Consider the following 20076-nt stretch of genomic DNA (forward strand, 5'->3'; position numbering starts at 1 on the left):
TAGAATAAACCAGGTTGGAAGAGACCTTCAAGATCATCGCATCCAACCCATCAACCAATCCAACACCACCTAAACAACTAACCCATGGCACCAAGCACCCCATCAAGTCTTCTCCTGAACACCTTTAATGACAGCAACTCCACCACCTCCCCGGGCAGCCCATTCCAATGGGCAATCACTCTCTCTGTGTAGAACTTCTTCCTAACATCCAACCTAAACCTCCCCTGGTGCAGCCTGAGACTGTGTCCTCTTGTTCTGGTACTGGCTGCCTGGGAGAAGAGACCAACATCCGCCTGTCTACAATCTCCCTTCAGGTAGTTGTAGAGAGTAATAAGGTCACCCCTGAGTCTCCTCCTCTCCAGGCTAAGCAACCCCATCTCCCTCAGTTCTCTGCCATTGTCTTCAAAGATCTTTCCCATGTGTCCAGGGAAGGATTTCAAACTATTACCTTTTAAAATAAACACACATTCCAAATTATCGTTTATTTCAGTGCCTTTTTGGAGCACAAATCTTAAATATACATTGTAGCCTGAATCTACAGCACAGTGAGTCATACGGCTTTGAATAGGTGTCACAAACTCTGTCAGTCCTCCTGTTCCCAACCAAGCAGCCTGAGAAGAATCTGAACCAACTGTTCCTAGGCAGTAATGTACATTTACATAAAATGTTTCACATTTTTCATGTTTATTCTGTACAGATGGCCCCATTTTGAACATCCAGAATTTGTTTTGACTTTGTGACTATAGCTTGTAAACAGAGAGTTGGCTGGCATCTGTACTGGGTATAGGTAGCTTTTTGAATTTAATCTAGAATTGAGTAAAGCCAAACCATTAGTCAGTGAAAATAATGTTGCAAGCTGGTTAAAGGCAGCATAGCCAAACCAAGAGGGAAGCCTGAATCAGAGGTGGCAGCGTTGTCCATAAACTGACAAATTCATGGGCTAGCAGTATTTCACTTACATAGCTACTTTGACTCTAAAGGCAGCTTTGTAAATCTCACTTTTCAATGTTTTGAACAGAAGCACACAGAAGTTCTGTTATGTGAATATGGCAATACAGATAATGCTGGGAAAATGCATAGATACACATGCAACAGAGTTTTCTGCATCTTCAGTCACATCTCTGTTAAACATGAAAGCACTAGTGCTGATTTTTGTTTGTGTGTATTACATGTAAGGAAGTTATTTTCAAGGACAAATGAATTCCAAAAATATGAAGGTCTCTATTTTTTTTATTGTGTCAGTTCCACGCCTAAATCTTGCAGGTAAGGTCTTAGGGTTATTTTTCCTGCTTTTAGTATTTATATGTTTTAGCTCTTTTCTATATGTTAGTTAACAGAAAGGGACACCAATTCTGATTTGTTATTTGAGAGTGTAGTCAATCCATGTTTTGCTTTAAGAGGTTCCCTGTGCCTTGGTCTTCTCTAGTTTAAGAATTAAGTTGAAGGATAAGTAGCCAGAGTATGTTCAAAGGCCTTGGCTTTATTTTGCTACACTTAATTATTCTAAACAATACAAAATATTATTTCAGTAATTCCCCCTTTTGCCCCTTCAGTGTATCTGTGCTTCCTGCTTATCTGCAGTTTCAGTTGTGCTTGCACGTTGCTCAGGTCTATCACCTTGCTGGAGAAACACATAATTTGTAAATCTGAAAGAATTCCCCAACAGCTACCGTAAAATTAAGCTGTTGAAGAGCTCTTGCAGCTTGTTTAAATGTAGACCTAAACAAACCTCTTTGCTGTTTAGCTCAAGATAAATCTTTTTTAAAAGTCCTGTTCTAAATCACTTCCCAATTTTAATGAGTTTATATATCAGCCTTTGCCAGGTTTTTACTGAAGCTATTCTGCAAGATTACAGCCATGATAAAGTAAGGACTAAAATTGTTTGTTATATATTATTCTTCAGAAGCAAAACTTTCCCCCCCCCAGAGGCTGTTGGGAGAGCTATTGATTTTCTGCCATAATGGGAAATGTGTGACCTTTATAATATGAGCAATGATTACAAAGCCAATAAAATGACATCATTGTGGTTAAACTTTAGAGTTCGCAGGGCAAATAGCAGAATGTGCCACTTTTAATGATGTCCATGGACGATAAGTGTACATTGCCTGGCTTCAAGTAAGACTGAAACATGAAACACAAAGCAGAAGGGCTCTCCATCCAAAAAAATACTGTTTGTGCCAGGAGCGACAGAACTGGAGTGTATGCCCCTGGTAGAGCTGTGCCTTTCTCCAACTCTTAAGGCAAGAAGTCAGTGCTTTTCTGAGACCAGACATTTCTAGATGCTTGCATCTACCAATGCAGCTGAGAAAACTCCTGATGTGATACAGGATGAGATCTTTGTTGCACAGCTGTGTTCATTCATTTAGATTTTCCCCAATCCACTGCATTTATTTCAGTATTGCAGTATTTCACTTTCTTTAGTACTTCACTGCAGTTCCTCTAGAGTACCTAAGAGAGAGATCCATCCCAAATAGATGAAGTATAACTACACAGTTCCTCATAACAGAACTTGAGATTGATGAATTTTTTACTTCAGTCACATCAGTGTTTCCTCACTTTATTTTCTTCTTTTCCTTCAAGTCCTCATTTTCAGTCCATTAGCACCTCCTTTGTCCAACTCTCTCTCCACTCTGCAGCCCATACCAAGCCAGATCCCCAGCATGGAAACCAGGGTAGCTGTGGTTTCCCTGTGCAGGTTGCAAGCCTGCACTCAGTACTTGGTCCAGCTAAATGTGGAGCGGAGAGCTCACTGCTGAGAAAGAACAAGCGAAACAGCACAACACATTCAAGGCACTGCAGAGGAATGAGTACGGATAATTTTCTTTCCCGTTTCTGGCTCATTGTGTAATATCAATAATCTCTGTAGCTTTGTATTATACTTGCTGTAAGTGGCTCTAGTGATTGATTAAACACCTTAGCTTTTCTTTGGCATTTAATCAATTGCAGCAGCAGTTTATTGCTTGGTGTATTACAAAGTAAAAGAGATTATTACTTAATTATTCTGAAAAATAGCAGCTTGCAGTTGTTGCTAACATGGGTATGTGTCTACACTGACGCTGGTGTCACATCATCCTTTTCCTTTGTGCCTGCTGGTCTCTGCACTGGGTGAGAGCATGTGATTCCCGATGGATCGTGTGCAGTCATTCCCACAGCCATCACCAGCACGGTGCAATTAGTGGTGTTAAATAAATAATTGCTTCTGCTGGAGCTTCCCACAGTGCAAAGACCATGATTCTGTCACTTGCTGGGTACCTCCAAATCTCACTTAGATTTTAGGCAATGTCCTTATTAACCAGCCCACATGAATATGAACTTACTTTCAGGTACAAAATGCTTGTGAAAGCAATTCAGCAAGAATGACTTTGATGCTAGGAGGCATTTCAATAGCCTAGGGTGTAGCACCAGTTGTGTGCACCACTGGAGATTAATGTGATATGAGGGCATGTTATTAGTGTAAGACTGTGAGAAACAAACAAAACACAGCCTTTTTCTGACATCTTCTAGATGATCTAGGAAATGACAACTCTTCTGTTTTGACACCTGAGGTTTTCTACCTTGTGAAAAAACGAATCGATATGCAAGAGATCAGAAAGAACATTGTGGTGTGATAAAGCATAAGGATTCAGGGTTGTGCACACATCTCTGTGCAAGTAGGGGTGCCACAGGTACCACGATCAGTATGTATTCTTACCCACCTGCTTGTGGAACACAGTGTAACCAACCCATATTCCCATGCAAAGGGATAGTCCAGTATTTAGAATTTTTAAAATGTGGGTTAGTTCCTCACTTTGCCCCTGACACTTCTGTGTAATCATAGCCAAGTGATTTTGTTTCAGTGTGCCTTAGTTTCATTTTTTGAATGGGGATAATCATTGTTCCCTACCTTAGAGAGGCACATGAAGTTAAGTACTACAAGGTGCTCTTACACTCTGATAATGGACACCATCTAGATAGTTTAAGATCATTAAGGCCAAGTATTATCTATCTCTACCAAGTATGGTACTAAACACATCCCTTAGCACCACATCTGTGTGTCTTTTAAACACCTCTGGAGACAGGGATTCAACCACCTTCCTCAGGAGCCTGTTCCAGTGAGGAAATTTCTTCTAATATCCAACCTCCCCTGGTGCAATTTGAGGCCATTTCCTCTCGTCCTGGCAATGGAAGACCAGTGGCAAAGCATCTACTGCAAATTGTAAGCATTCCCCCAAATTATTTCAGGGTTTATTGAGGTGGGTGGAGTGTCATGAGGGAAGAAGATCGATCTTTATTTTTCCTCCATTATGTTAGTAAAGGTCTGACCTTTCTAGGCAGTTTTGTCAATCCAAGAAGTTGGTAGTACTCTTGCTCTTGCTTAAAGCTGGCATTGCCTGTGAATAGTGATGCTTTGGCCAGTCCTTATCAGTCATGCAGCATCATGTACCGGTTTGTGTCACCTGTGCAATGGCTTTTGCAAGTACTCTAGCGGAATTGGAGCAAGCAGACGTTGAGTGTCCAGTGACTAGGAGAAGCTCATGTTTCTGTGAGAAGGTGCTGGATGGTCCTAACCATTAAAAGAGTTTATTTTCTTACTCCAACAGATTCCCCCTCCCCTCCTTGATGTTACCAAATTTATCGTCGTTTTTGTCTTTCAGGTGTAACCTGTCTTTAGTGTTGCAGACACATCAGCCAACCATGCATTACTTTAATTCAGTATAATTTTCTTTTTGTCCGATAATTTCACAAGCACTAATCCACACTTCAAATGCAGGAGATACTTTGATCCCCAAATTGTTCAGCACTTCATGCAGGAAAAACCGTAGGCCACAGTCATGAAACTCCTAGAGGATGGCTGCTGGCTTCCTGTGGCAGAGCTGGTTGTTGTTTTCCCCCCTCTCCCTTCTTTGCTCTAACCATTTTGTCTGTCTATCTTGTCTTGTATTCAGTTTTCAAAGCAATTGCCATGAAGGGCTTCCTTTTTTTAATGCCTAAAAGGGAACAATAGATTTTTAGAGTGAGCATATATTTATCTGTCTATGCATATCATATCAATACTTTAATCTAACATATACTGAGAAGTTCATGCTCAAGAGAAAAAATGTTTTTTATTATTATTTTATGAAAAGGTCTTTAAGTGTATCCTTAAATGCACATGACATTTAAAATTATTCCAGTGCTGGATTTCTGAAAAAGTAGATGACCTTTTCTCTGGAAATTGGAGAGTGTTTTTCCCTTAACAGTTACATTATGCACAGAAGATGAGATGTTAACCAAGATGTTAAAATATATTGTTTCCCTTTGAAAGCTAATACTGTTCCTCATTTTCATTAATGTTGGCTCATTCATTTTTCTTTTTCTTTCTTTCTTTCCTTTTCTTTTGCAACTGTTTTTGCATGAAAGTGCAAATAGCAATAAACAGATTTTTCATAAGACTTGCTTTTAAGACTCTTCTTTTTCAGATCCAGTTAAAAGTTTTTAAGTTCAGTTATTTTAAAATTCATATTCCTCAGTTCCGTAAACAAAAATAATGGAGAGATATAATGAGGTGCAAAGCAATTTTCTAGCCCTCACTAATCAATAAATGCCAACAAAATGGGGATGGTGTAATGTCCATAATTTAATTGTCTGCTGTTACCAGGTCACCACGAGACAGTAGCAGAAGCGGGGAGAAGCTGGAATTGGCCATGTCCAACCTCACTGCGGATGTCCTGGAATTACTCCTGGAGTTTGTTTATACAGGTTCTTTGATCATAGATTCAGCAAATGCAAAAACCCTACTGGAAGCTGCCAGCAAGTTCCAGTTTCACACTTTCTGTAAAGTCTGCGTTTCATTTCTAGGTAAGAATTATTCCATCTAGTGAGGTTTTAAGATCTCATTTTAAGGTTTGTAAGCCTTTCTTCTAACGACTCTTAAAGGATAATGAGGAAATACAAGATTAAATATAATTTTAAAACAGTATTTATTTGAGATTTGAATTTAAAATGCTGACATGGTGGTGAGTGGAAAATGGCTTACAGAAGTGTAGCCTGTTGTTTGAGGAGCAGCTGCTTTCATGTCTGGGGTAGACTTTTTTCTTAAATCTTAAAATTGTGACAGCACAGGTTGTGTGCCACACCAGGCCAACTGAAAAAGTTGGAGGTAGACTGCTAGAGAGGAGTCAGGATCTGTATTTGGCTTGTATCCGTGAGAAAATCTTTTATGCATCCTATGTTGTGCTGAACAAGATCTGGTTGTGCTACTGCAGGTTTAATGTTCACTGGGTTTGTTCTTTCACACAGAATTATGGGCTGATGGCTATGTCATCACAAATAGTGGATAAGAATGAGAAGTTGCTCTGTTCTCCCTTTGTAACTGGTGTGCCCTGTGTGCATAGAGAGCATTTGCCTCAGTGAGGATGTTCAGATCAACATCATCATCCATGCCCCTGTCCATGCTTTCACAACAACATAAGAAGCCCATTCTTCTTGTCCAGAGCACCATGTCATCCTAGTCCTTGCATTTTCTGTGTATTTGCCAGTATAGACAGTCTCAAAACAGTCCAAGGTGACCAGCTCTGTTAAGTTAGGCTGATCTGGAACCATCCAGCCCTATTTCTGTCATAGCAGAAGAGGAGTCAAAACTGGAGCTCAGATGAAACACATATTGGCTCAAATTCCTGCCTATATCACATGCCACTCATTCACTGGTATGGCTGTAATATTGGGTAATGTGACAGTAACAATTTACACATTTTTACCACACAAAAAGTGTGATTTCCAATGTCAAAGTTCCTAGTATATTTTTTTGAGCATCTGGTTTCTATTGAGGCTCCCTCAACTCAGTATTGGAGATGTTATTCTATCTGGACCCCAAATATGTCTTCCAGCCCCATGAATTATAGGTTCTTCTTCTATCTAGAACTGCAGAGTGTGGAAGACAGAATTTAGAAAATGTTGCACTCATTAAGAACAACACACACACACAAAAAACCACCCACAACCAAACCTTTAAAAAGGAAAAAGAAAGAAAGGAAAACACTGAAATGAGTCCAGTTTACTGCTGTGTTAATTTTCACTGCTAACCTGAGCTGCTGGCAAGATGAGTGGTGTGACTAGGCTGGTACAATACAGGCATCAGTAAAGAATTTGTGGTATTGTTTTCTTCTTTTCTTTCCAGCTGCTTATATGTCACTTGTTTAAAAGTCTGCTCTCAAATGGATGGGTAATGAGGAGGTGGAATCTGTGCTTTGCAATTCCTCTCAGTTGGTTGTGCAGCCTGAGTGAGGGCTCCGGCTCCGCTATTGCTTTCCCCCGGCTTCTCTTTGTCACCTCTTAAAGTGACTAGATCTTAATGGCCCTTCCAGGACCAGGAGACGCGTTTAAGTTGTGCTATCTCTATAAAGATCCAGCCACAAAACCAAAATACATTTATTTCACTAAATCAATGTGAAATTTCTTTTTTCCGATAGTTAATATTTGAAATCAGTGAACCATGTTATGGTACGAAATAGTGCAGCTGGTTATAAGTTCAGTGATGTATGGGGACTTGCTGGAATCTTGTATTCTCATTTTGAGAATTCACAGAGTGTAATTGCTTATTTTTATTTATAGCTGTGGCTGGATTGCTCTACAGAGATAGTAGAGCATTTCCCATCTGAAAAGTTAAGGGAGAGGCATTTTTTCATCTTTGTGGCTGTTTTTCTCTCCTTTCATCTCAGCTACATCCCCATGAAGGAAAAATATAGTAAAATTCAGGGGTTTTTCCAGGGCTTCTGAAGGATTCACCAGGATAAATAGAGATTCTTTCCTGTCAGCAGTCATGTCTAAATAGTGAGAGAAGTGATGGGAAGTCCAAGAGGCCCAAAGGAGTAAAAGCCCCAAATTAATATGCCTGTTCAGCACAGCACCATCTCAGGGGAAATTTAGGTCATCCATTTCTTAGCTGTGAAGCTCCAGCAGGATCCTAACTTGTGAATGTCCAAGCAACTCTTGTCTCTATCCTGGGCCTCTCAGCAGAACTGGGTAGAGGCACCCTGAATCTGCTTGCATTTTCTGGTGGAAACATGCTGCAAATGTGTAAAGAAAATGGTTTCATTTCAACAGGAGATTTCTTAGCCAGCTTTACTGGGCTAATTATAGCCATGTTCCCTATCTCCCCCACATGCTGTCTCCTCTGCTTTTGTCTAGATCATGAGAAATGACAACAGTTTTGTGCCAAGTGATGCAATGATGCTGACAAGTTCGTGTAGGTGCCATATGATAACTGGGAAAATGTTTGCAAACTGGTTTTACACTATCATCACAGTCATGGCTCAAATTGGATTTCAGGTGATTCATAAGTATCACAGTTTGGGTCCATGATGAAGGGACCCACATCACAGGAGAGAACAAATTCTGGGCTTGTGCTTCAGCCTCATGCTGATAAAATAAAAGCATTCTTCATTAAGTGAAAAGAACTTGATGGAATCTGTTAACAGATTCATGAAACAGAGTCTCTTGGGCAAAGGGCACAAAGACAAATTTTGCAAAGAATATGAGAGGGAGCTGTGAGAAAAACCTATACCTAAATGTATACTACATTTGTAGTCAGTGAAAAGGAACAGACATTGGTAAGGCACAGTTCTGCTCTTCACAAAGTTCTTATCCAAAATATTACCAGTTTAATCCAAAATATTGCCAGATTGCTTCTTGTAACTGTTTGTTTATGAGTGTACAGGGATACTAGTTTGATTGCTCAGTTGCACCTCAGACAGCTGGAGAGATCAATCTTGCCCCCAAATCCCTTGAGTCAGAGGTGAGAAATGAAGAGATTGCTTTTTCTGTTCATGAATACGTATTTTCCATACCTCCTACAGTTGTTGCCCTGACCTCTGTCTTACTCACCTGCAATGAATCCTTCTAGTCACATGCTAGCCCTCATCTTAAAAGAGCATCATTGTGCCCACCTTGCTGTGGTGTTCACCACATCAAAAGTGAAGTGTGACACTAGCCTCCTGAATGTCCCCTCAGTCTTCATCTCCCTGGAACTCCTCTCTAAATGGCTTTACAATACCTGCTGAATCAGACAGGGACAAATGTCATTTGAGCCTGGGCAGTTTCATGCAGAAGAGGAGGCGGTGAAGCTCAAAGAGACAACATGGAGCTGCTTGGACACCTGTGTATCAGGCTACATCAGTCACCCAGCATTGTTAGAGGTAGAAAACCTCGCCCAGACGGAAAGAAACCAATCATGACCAGTGCTTTTTCTGCCCCATGGAACATGCTCAGCTGGGGAGGGTATGGGAATCCTGACAGTCAGATCCAGTGCTTTCAAAGTAAAGACACATTCTTGCAAGTCTTTCCCATTGTCTGCTAGTAAACAGCTGCTTAATGAGTCAGACTTGATTATTACCTTTATTATAACCCTTGTTGAGGATAAGGTGGAGTGGTGTCAGATTTTTCTTTGACTTGAGAGTCTGCCAAGAAATGATGAGAGTTTTGGGCTCTGTTAGATTATTATTTTACCCCCAGCCATATGTATACATGAAACTGTGCCAACAGACAGAACCAAGGAACCTGGAAGAGATTTCTGGGCTTGGCTTTTGTTGATGTTTTGAAAAGAAGAAATTTAGGGAACTTTTTGCTTCACTGCTATCAGTTCACAGCATGTCTCTGGGCAGTCTTTGAGCAACAAAATCTACTGACACCAAACAGTGCCACTGCTTCAATCTGCTTGAGGAAATGGACTCCCTAGAGTCTGTCCAATCAGTTGAAGCAAAATGAGACACCCTAGTTTCAAGATTGCTGGATTTACAAAGGAAAATGAAGAAGAGGGGGACGACAACAAAAACCCACAGCACCGAAACTTGAACGTACAAACAAAAAAAACCAACAAGACAAACAACAATAACTCTCTAATCTCATGTATCTCACATGAAGTTAGAAAAAGTAGATCATAATCCCATTTTAATGTAATCCACATCTACATAGTGTACAGGTTTTAAACCTGGTGAAGACAGAAGATGGGTGTAGGGGAAAATCCCCAAGCATTTCCAGGAGAAGCACGGTGATTGGAGAGGTGTTTTAAGAGATACGGGGCTATAGAACGTTCTTGTCCAGTGCTCTGAAATAGTGTAGGAGGATATAACACTGCCCAAATGTGATACACTTCTCCTCAGACAGGGTAGAAGCCTGCCACTGGTACTGATGCTTTTGTGACCTAGTGCTGTCTTGGTTTTGGTTTGTTGTGTGTTTGGTGGTTTGTTTTTTTTTCCCTTTTCTCTTAGTCCTATATCTTAAAAGAGTGTATTCTGCCTATTAGTAGAGGCCTGATTAACAAAAGCTGAGAAGAATCTGAGAATTCCTCTTATAAATGTCTGAAATTGGTGGGATTTTCTTCAGAACAGCTGAAGAGGAAAAAAGTACAGTCAAATGTATAGTGCAGCACACTTTTAGCACAAAGCTACACACTGTGCTGTTACGTCTGTTTGCTGGGTAGGAGATAATGCTGTCTCCTCTGTGCATGATTTTCTTTGAAACCCACTACACAACATTTAACAGAAGGCGTTGGTATAATCTGTGTTTTGCATAGAGGATGTCATCACATTCGGCAGCAACAAAGTTCCTTTGAAAAAAAAAAAAGGCAGGGGGAGGATTTTTTTTTTTATTTGAAGCAGCTTAGCAGCTGAACAGGGCAAAAATTATCATAAAGCGACTGCAGCATCCTCAGAAACGTCCTTAGCGCTGTTTGCATTTATTCTTAAGTGTCTGCACTGGCATTTACATCTTTGCTGTTTCTTAAAGCAACATTGTAAGTGGTAGAAATAGCAGCAGTCTCTTGGCTGGGTTCCTGTCCCTCGGGAAGCCCCAGATAGTATTATGTCAGTAGGTTTCCCCAGTGCCTTGTGGAGGCTTACACAAAAAGCAAACTCACAAAGTGTATTTCTCTCCCATCCTCAGCTCAGTTGTTAGACAGACTTTGATTTTCGTACTTTAAACCCCAATCTACTTTAGGATGCACCCAGGCTGCTGCTTCTAATTAAATCCCTGAAATTAATTAAGGTTGGAGGTTTGTCCATGGCAGTTATTTTTTTCATGATCTTGGTAAAAATGTGAATTTTGCTTATCAGAATTCTCACTTGCTTTGTGTGTTGTTGTTTTTTTCATTTGCTCCTTTTAGAAAAACAGCTGACTGCTAGCAACTGCTTAGGAATATTAGCCATGGCTGAAGCCATGCAGTGCACTGAGCTATACAACATGGCCAAAGCATACGCCCTGCAAATTTTCCCAGAGGTGGCAAACCAGGAAGAAATCCTTAATATATCAAAAGATGACTTCATTTCCTACATGTCCAATGACAGCCTGAACACCAAAGCAGAGGAGCTGGTGTATGAAACAGTGATAAAGTGGATTAAGAAGGACGCTGCAATCAGAGCTCAGGTAAAAATAATCTCAGCATCCTCGCTCTGCTCTGTTCCCATGAATGCCTCTTTTAAAATAGAAACCATCCCCGTGCAATTTTAAACATGAGGGTGCGTAGGAGATGGGATGGGCAGCTCAGATAAAAAACAAGAGAGAAAGGGAATGCAGGCTGTGCACAAAGTGTATGCATTTTCAAAATCTGATCCTCATATCTGATCATTTAGAATCAAAATCTCATTTGTGGCATGCATGGTACAAAGCTACAACCTCGAGTTGTTGGCTGCAGGCTTGGTCAGAGTTAAATTGGGAAGGATTAGAGTTGTGTGAGGTGCTGTTTTGAGAAGGGGATGTGCTTTAGTAATAGTAGGAAATAAAAATCTGTCAGAAAATCTTCATTTTTTTGACACCACATATTGAATGAGTACAAAAAAAAGACCTGTATCTTTAGTCACTGCTTCAGTCACCCCTTGGATATGATGTATTTATTAGAGATAGCTTTTTGTCAACCATCTGAGCTATGCAGTCTGCTCTTGACTAAAGACATGGAGTGTATTACTTCGCCCAGTACTGTGTCCAGATACAAGCTAGAATCAGGGACTGTTTGGAGGCTGATGATTTGCCCTGGGACTAGAGAATGTCCCTCTTGATATTTAAAAACCTGCCACTTGCCTTCAGTGCAGCTCTTGCAAGTCAGCTTTTTGTGGTAGTCTGAACTCCAAATTTCTCCATTCAGAGGCCTGTTCTCCCCACAGATCCCAGAATGGGAAGGTTGTTTTCCCCCTTTCCACTTCTTTGGAGGCCAAAGTTGCTGGCCTGTTCTGGCAAGGTCAGCGTCTTGATCCCCAGTCACAGTTTTGGGTAGCTTAAGGAGGACAATGTGTTGCTTATGGACCAAAATGGGGCTCCAAAACACTTAGCCACACATTGTTGATGCTGCCCCGCATCATGAAAGGCTGTATCTTCTTGGTTTAAATGGGAATTCAAGCACATAACGGAATATTAGTTACATGATGTGATTTGGAGCAGCTTCATCTCTGTCCCTCACCCAGAAAGTGGGAGAAATAGTGTTTCTCAACCTCACTGGGTTGTTGGATGAGGATAAGGGCATTAAAGGCAGAGGGGCACTCCACGCTAGGCCAGTCTTTGCTGTCTGCACTGCCTGCATTGCTTCTGTGCCTTCAGCTCCTGGTCCCTGCCAGCAGCCTGCAGCCCCCAGGACTTCTCTCCAGACTTACCCTGCCCTGTGCAAGCAGGTGATGGAGCTCACCAGGGCAATTCTGTGCTGGGTACCCACTCCTCTCTCTCTGACCAGCTCCTCCATGTGCCAGTGATTCCATTTAGTGTTGCCCAATATTATTATTGCCTAAAACATTTACACAGTGCCATTGCTTTATCAGAACAGGCCCCTTTTTACCCATGCCAGCCTTGAAAAACACACTGTTTACAGTATGTTTCCCTGCTTCCTGAAGCTTGATGCCAGCAGTCAGCTCTGTGCAGCTCTGAACCTAATGTAACCTCAGGGATAATTCCCAGGGGCCAGAGTACAGGAGCCCTGCGGCAGGAGGCTCTTTGCCTGGTGCAAACAGAAGGTGTCACTCACCAGGTGGTCCAGGTTATGCTTTCAAAATTGCTGGTTTAAATATTTCCTTCTGCTCCCTGCTGTGTTGATGTTATGAATTTATTTTTTTTAAGTAGTGGTTTTTCTTGCCCCCCTCTTGCTGCTGTCACCACAGCCATCTCCTCCTCTTTCCTTTTGTGGTGTGATTGGTTGGGTTTCCTTTTTTCCTTTTTTTTTTGCAGCGCCTTTGTAGTTTAAAATGGCAGTTTTATTTGTTTCTCCAAATTTACCTTGTGCTTTGGTTTCATGCATTACTTGACATGCAGTTTTATTTGTTTCTCCAAATTTACCTTGTGCTTTGGTTTCATGCATTACTTGACATGCAGTTTTATTTGTTTCTCCAAATTTACCTTGTGCTTTGGTTTCATGCATTACTTGACATGCAGTTTTATTTGTTTCTCCAAATTTACCTTGTGCTTTGGTTTCATGCATTACTTGACATGCAGTTTTATTTGTTTCTCCAAATTTACCTTGTGCTTTGGTTTCATGCATTACTTTACAAGGGCTTTTAATTCTTAATTTATATTTATCCAGAGATGAGGACCTTGATTAAAGATACCAAGATAACTATTTTTATGCCAAATCCTGGTAGTTTCTTTTTATTGTAGCTCTTACTTATTTTTTGTGCTCTGCTTGGTCTATTTTAAAGCTCTTAGTTAAATCGGCACTTATTTTCTAAAAGGCAGGAAGTCATACTTGCCATGAAAAGTACCATCTTTACAATAATGACTTCTGCATTTTCAGAGCCCAGGGACAAATAGCTCAGATGGTGGATAGGAAGGGAGATAGACCTAACTAATCTTATTTCTGATAAAGATGATAAATGAAAATTTCTGGTTGGTGTTCATCAAGGCCCAACATGCCAGAAACTGCCCAAGCTCCTGTGAGACACACAGATTGCTCAGAGCTTTACGGAACTAGATGACCATGACAATACCCAATGTGGGACTGACCTTGCAGGAACTGTGCATGGATATTTTGATTTTATTCACAGTTCTGTTAGATGGATTCAATCAGCTCTCTTTAGACAATTTGGGGTGCAGAACCAGCACATGGAGGACACCAGTGCAGCAACAGGATTGTTACTTCTGCACCCAGCTACTGGTATGTGTTGAGAGAGTTAAAGGAGAGGTGTAAGCCATGAACTGCAACAGCACCAGGCGTCATTCCTGCTCTACTGTGCTCCTCAGGTGACCAGTCTGGTTTTATTGTTGTCTCCCTAAGGCAGTTCTGGTAGTAAAATCTTTCAGGGTCTAGATTTCCAGGAACCACACTCACTTCATATCTCCTCTCACCCTTTGCCTGACAGACCATCATCACATTTGTATTTTCAATAGCACCAATACCAGGTGATTAAAATGCCTCTTTGGCAGCTTCTTTGAAGCACCAAATTGGTGATTCTCCCAGAGGTGAATGTCTGACAGGAACAGGGACTTGTCTGCGTTCTTCATGTCACCTGTACGTCCATCTTCCTTGGCAAGCCTGGCAGAGGCTCAATCAGCAGAGACATTGTCACAGAGGACCTTGTAGAAGGTCTGTCTAAACGGGCACCCTCTGCCCCCAGGGCAACTGCAGTCCTCCAAAACTCCTTGTGTATTAATGGCTTGTGTCATTCTGGAGCTTGAGCCTATGCTTGGGGACAGTAAATCTCAGTGCTTGTGTTCCCCACACTGCAGCTCCTCGTGTCACCCATCATTGCCTGTCCTCATATCCAAATCCCTTTCTGAGAGCCTCTGGGAAGGAGATTTCCAATGGAGCCTCCCATTCTCATGGAAGGATTTTAAGTTTGCTCTTCTCTGCCTTTCTAAACACTCTTCTTCCAGTATGTAATTGTTTCTGCTTTTGTTAATTCTTTGCCCAACATACTGAAGGGCATTGTCAGGGAAGGAGCCATGATTTGCTCGCAAGGCAAGATGAAAAGCTGTGTTCTGACCAGCTTTTTAATTTTGCAAGTTGTACTCATACAGAGTCTTACAGTGCTTATGAAAGTGCTCTGTGGTGCTATTAAAACCAGCATCTGAGCCTCATGACAAAGAGAGAATAACAGTGCTCTGTAGGTTACTGATCCGTCTATGCAAGACAGAAGGGTGGTCCAGATAATGACATGTCTTAAGATAAGATTTGGTACAAATAGTTGCATCCAGTGCATTGGAGCAGCATGCCAGATCATGGTCATGTTTAGGGAGATGTTTTAGTGCCACTGGTAGCACAGTTGCCTAAAATTAATTTAACCAGAAGAAACAACCTGTGATGTGAGGTCTGGACTAGGTAGGTAATTTGCTGTGCCAGCATGAGCAAAGCACTGGTTGTAGGAGTCGTCTTGATTTCTTGTCACTGAGCGGAAGGTCTGCAGTCAGCTGACACATCTGAAAAAGATGAACCTACTGGGTTTTTTTTCTCTCTGTTTTAATTCCTGACTGATGGACAAGACTGTAGGATTTCTCCTAACAGTTGTCTCCTTGATAAGCTTATTACAATCCTGGTGAACTCATGCAAAAAAATGTGTTGTTTAATGGAGGCTTTACTGTCTGGAAACCAGCAGGGTCTGAGCCATCTGAACAAGCAAAGATTTCTGCCAAGCCCCAAGTACTCTTCACCTGAGCTCATCCCCCAGCTTTCTGCATAGCCTTGAACAGGGTGTTTCTTCTTTTTTGCCCCCATTTCTTACAGTATAAACTGGAAGGAAGTAATGCCCCCCACATAGGCTGTTGGGAAGATGCAGTGGATAACAGCTGTATTGTCTGCCTGTACTGACCATACAGGTGGCAAGAGCTGTGCAACAGTTTGCTGCTTCCCAAAGCACAGACATACCAAAGCTCATTGGAAACTTTTCCAGCATTTCCTCGGAGTCCAAAGTTGTGTCTGCTTTCTCTGACAAAAGAACATGTTTATTAATAACGAGAAGCCTGAGAAAGCAAGATTCCCAGCTGCATGAATCTTCCCTCTCACCCTGAGGAGGCACAAGAAGCAAGGAGAGGACAAACAAAGTTGCCTGGAGTAACGCTGGAATAGAGGCAGGTACTGCAGCAATGAGTGACAGATGACAGGCTTAGCTGAATGGCAGTCAGCTTTCGTTGCACTCAATGAGGATATAATCATGTTCTCTTCTTTCAAACCCTACTTAAAATCACAGTGTCCATCAGCAAAACAAAATGTCTCCACCATAAATGCATTAACAAGCCACCTATGAACTTATGTCCTCAGAGACAGATTTGTCTAAACAGCATCTTCATGGTGCCTGAGAACCAGAGATGCGTAGACAAATTGAAGGTAATTTAGAAAAGAGCAATACAAATGATTAAAAGACTGGAGGAACTGATGTGAGAATAAAAAAGATTAAAAGATGTGAATATGCATGACTTAGCCTAATGACAGCTAAAGAGGGATAAACGTTTACAAGTGTTTGAAGCCCCAAGGAGAAGAGTTGCCTGGAAGGATACAAGGTATGTAACTACAGTAAGGACCACAGGAATGAATTTTAGACTAGCAAATCAGCCTAGGAAAACACAGACCCCACCTGAAAGCCCTGTACCTGTCAGTGAGGGTAAGGAAAGGTAACGGGGAGAAGAGGAGAATTTATGTCCAAAATTATACAATTGCCTGTGAGCTGTATTTTTGGCAGTGACAAAGAATGGCAGTTCAAAGGCATGATCCTACAGAGGAGAAGAGGTTGGTAAGGGTGTGAGAGCAGGCAGAAGATCCATGGTCTCCAGTTAGATTGTTGAAATGGTAGCAAAATTTCTCAGGCACATTTTCAAGAGTCCAAAGTTATGCAGAAGAGCAGCTTGCCCCAAGGAAATGGAGAATCTGATGGGAAACGGGCACAATCCCAACTCTGTTCTGCCATGACAAGGAGGTAATGATACATACAGAAGTTGATACCAAATACCAGCATCTACAAATTACTTAAGTTCATCATAATAGGAAATTAATTGATGAATCAATGTACTTAAGGGCATTACACTTCAGGAAAGCAGTGGTAGAATAAATATGAAAAGGAAACTTTCAAGGGAGCCTGAGTGAATTAGGCACCAACATTCTCTTATGGTTCAATTAGTCGTCTTTGAAAAGCCCAAACTACCCCAATGCTTTGAAATCCATTTGTGGGGAAGAGCAAATTCAAAAAGAGGCCATAATGAAAGTGCAAGAAGCTCCAATTTCTCTGAAAGTGGAAAAGGCAAGGGATGAGCAGTAACCCCTGTGATTTCCCAGGGACAGGCTGCTCAAAGAGCTCTGATTTAAATGAGGCTTTTGCAGACATACTCAGAGCCTGTACAGGGAGAGAAGAAAAGGCAGCAGCAGGAACAGAATCATTGCAGGAACATGCCCTTAGCTATATATCGAAGGAAGAAATGGCATTAAATAGAAAGAAAAAAGGATGCAGGTAATGTTGTAATTCCCTCCATAGTAAACTCTTAATATTTTTAAAGGGATATTCCCTTGACTGAAAATGTACTGAATTATTTCTTAGAAGTTTAAATTGTTTTGAGGGGCTCACTTGTCTCCCAGTCTTCTTGATCTCCTCATTTTTTACCTTTCCAACACGTTTTCCTGTGTTTCACAAAATATTTCTCTGCTGTTACTGAAGCAATGTCCTTACCAGGACACATGTCTGAAAGCAGCTCCTCCCTTGTGCTGCCTTATGCACGCGGCCCCAGCACTCAGGACTGACCTCCAGACACAAAATCCAGAAACAATTACAGTTTCAAACCATAAGCAAGAAGCATTTTTGAGAATTATTTCATATAGATTTGTGTGTCAGTGTATTGTAGGGGTAAATGTATCAGGAGTTTACTTGTTCCTGGGGAAGAGGAGTCTCAGGGGAGACCTTATTGCTGTCTACAACTACCTGAAGGGTGGTTGTAGCCAGGAGGAGGTTGGTCTCTTCTCCCAGGCAACCAGCACCAGAACAAGGGGACACAGGCTCAAGCTGCACCAGGGGAAGTTTAGGCTCGAGGTGAGGAGAAAGTTCTTCGCTGAGAGAGTCGTTAGCTATTGGAATGGGCTGCCCAGAGAGATGGTGGAGTCACCATCCCTGGAGGTGTTCAAGAGGGGATTGGATGTGGCACTTGGTGCCATGGTTTAATCATGAGGTCTGTGGTGACAGGTTGGACTTGATGATCTTTGAGGTCTCTTCCAACCTTGGTGATTCTGTGATTCTATGAAGCAGCTTGGAAGCTTCAGCCATTTTGTTGTTAGCAGTGTTGCTTTTGTGGTGCATCTGTGTGCATATGTAGTAGCCTTTGGGAGAACTTATGGGTTTTATTTGACAGAGTTTAGCCAACAAACTAGAGATTGCATAGTGAGTGAAAGTTTTTTAAGCCCTAGTATCAGGTAAATTGCAAGTATGAGGGAATCAATGATACATCTTCCTGCCTATTTTAAAAACTCTCATCATATTACCACCAGTCATACCTTCCTCATATGCTGCTTTGCAAACAGTTTGGAGAAGAGGACAGCAGTTCACTTTACACGGCACTGATGACATTACAGTGTTTAGTCAGCTGTGCTGCCATAAAGATGTCACGTCGAAACCTTATTTCAGGATGACAGAGGGGCTGCTCTTTCCTTCTTGCTAGGTGTAAGATTTATGCGCATGGCATCCAGCCACTGAGCCACTGGCTGAACCCACTGCCTGTGAGCCAGCTTTTGTGCCCCATGTTTATCTCATGATATTACAAGGCAACCAGCTGACATTCTGCCAAGCTTTTGGTCTAATCTGAAGGCAGCACTGCAATTGAAAGAAGTCAATATGTGTGATTCATAAATATACAGAGTGCACCAGCGAGCTTAGGCTGGGCTTGAATACGACCTTGGGTGTAGGAATGTGCAGGAGGTTACTGGAAACACAGCATGTTTTCGCAATACCCAGGGGTTAGATCTATCAAAGTGAATACCCTCATTACCAAGAAGTAGGGCAGCACTTAGAAAATGTATCTGGAAAAGGCGTATTTCTGAGAATGGCAAAGCAGTGCACAAAGATATCTGGCTTCCCCAAACCAGCCAACCAGCCAGATCCCTGCTGAACTTGCACTTAGAAATTTGGAGATAGCAATACTTTGAATCTCAGACTGAGGAAGCTGCTGGCAAAGCCTGGGCTGGAGATGGCTGGAGAAGGAACCGCTCATGTCACCACTTCAGTGCTCTTTCTTGCATGGCCACTACACCACATCCCCAGCCATCACTGTTGGCACAGCCTACAGGGTGGTTCATTACATGGCAGCAGACTAGGCATCAAAGGCTAACATCTGCCATTCTGAGGGGTTTGGGTGGCCTTTTTTAATTAGGCTACACTCTTCTCATTTGGAGGAGTCTTATGCAGTGGAGAACTGATTCTGCTTCAGATCTGTCCCTGATGGCTTCCTCCACCCAAGAAGGTCCTTGCTGCAGCTCCCAGATTGGGCCAGTGCAAGACATGGGGCAAGTCTAAAACCAGGGTTTATGTGAGATGACATAAATCTGCTTCACAGCTCTCAAATGAATCAAATACACTCATACTTCATAAACTTCTTTAAACTCTATTGGAATTATGCATAAAGAGCTGGAACAGCAGTTTGTTGGAGCAAAACCCTATCGTAATGTGGGTAATCTAACTTCTGTGTTTGTATTTCTAGCTGAAGACTGTTTCCTTAGGCAAGTAGCACAAAAGGTCCTTTGTAGGAAGAACAGTAAAGTAGAGAGACAGATAAGTTCTAAGGCATAAGGAAAACATTATTTTAGCCTCTCTGGGCATTACTTCAAAAATGTTAAAAATCTTCAGAGCATTTAAGGAGCTGGAAATCTGAGTCTGTAGCAGTAAACATATTTCCTCTTAAAATTAACTGTGTACTGTTGTAGCCCAAGTCTGTGCAGGAGCACAATGAGAGTCCTTTAGGAGAATACCTGTGAGGATTTTTCTGGATTAGAGATTTAAGAATAAAAAGATTACTTTTAATATGATACTGAAGAGTGTTTTCTAACTGAGACTTAGAAGAAACAGAACAAAGCCCACTTGCAAGCAAGCTTTCATAATAATTATATAATTAGTAGAAGAAATGCACTGATAGTTTAGCAAAGTAAATAAAGTAAATGTCCTCTCTCAAACTGCTGGCTGGGAACAG

At 41.6% G+C, this 20076-nt stretch overlaps 1 protein-coding gene across 4 annotated transcripts in view; it reads left to right on the forward strand.

The window, feature by feature from the left end:
• The window catches only part of KLHL29 (kelch like family member 29), a 413696-nt gene that overhangs the window by 348933 nt on the left and 44687 nt on the right, over nt 1-20076 (forward strand). For all 4 annotated transcript variants that reach the window (XM_054179897.1, XM_054179898.1, XM_054179899.1 and 1 more), the window contains 2 exons: nt 5618-5817; nt 11117-11376. In XM_054179897.1, coding sequence (XP_054035872.1) covers nt 5618-5817; nt 11117-11376 — 460 coding nt within the window. The remainder of the gene's footprint in view (nt 1-5617; nt 5818-11116; nt 11377-20076) is intronic.

The sequence above is a fragment of the Dryobates pubescens genome, chromosome 3, assembly GCF_014839835.1.
Source record: "Dryobates pubescens isolate bDryPub1 chromosome 3, bDryPub1.pri, whole genome shotgun sequence".
Taxonomy (NCBI): Eukaryota; Metazoa; Chordata; class Aves; order Piciformes; family Picidae; genus Dryobates; species Dryobates pubescens.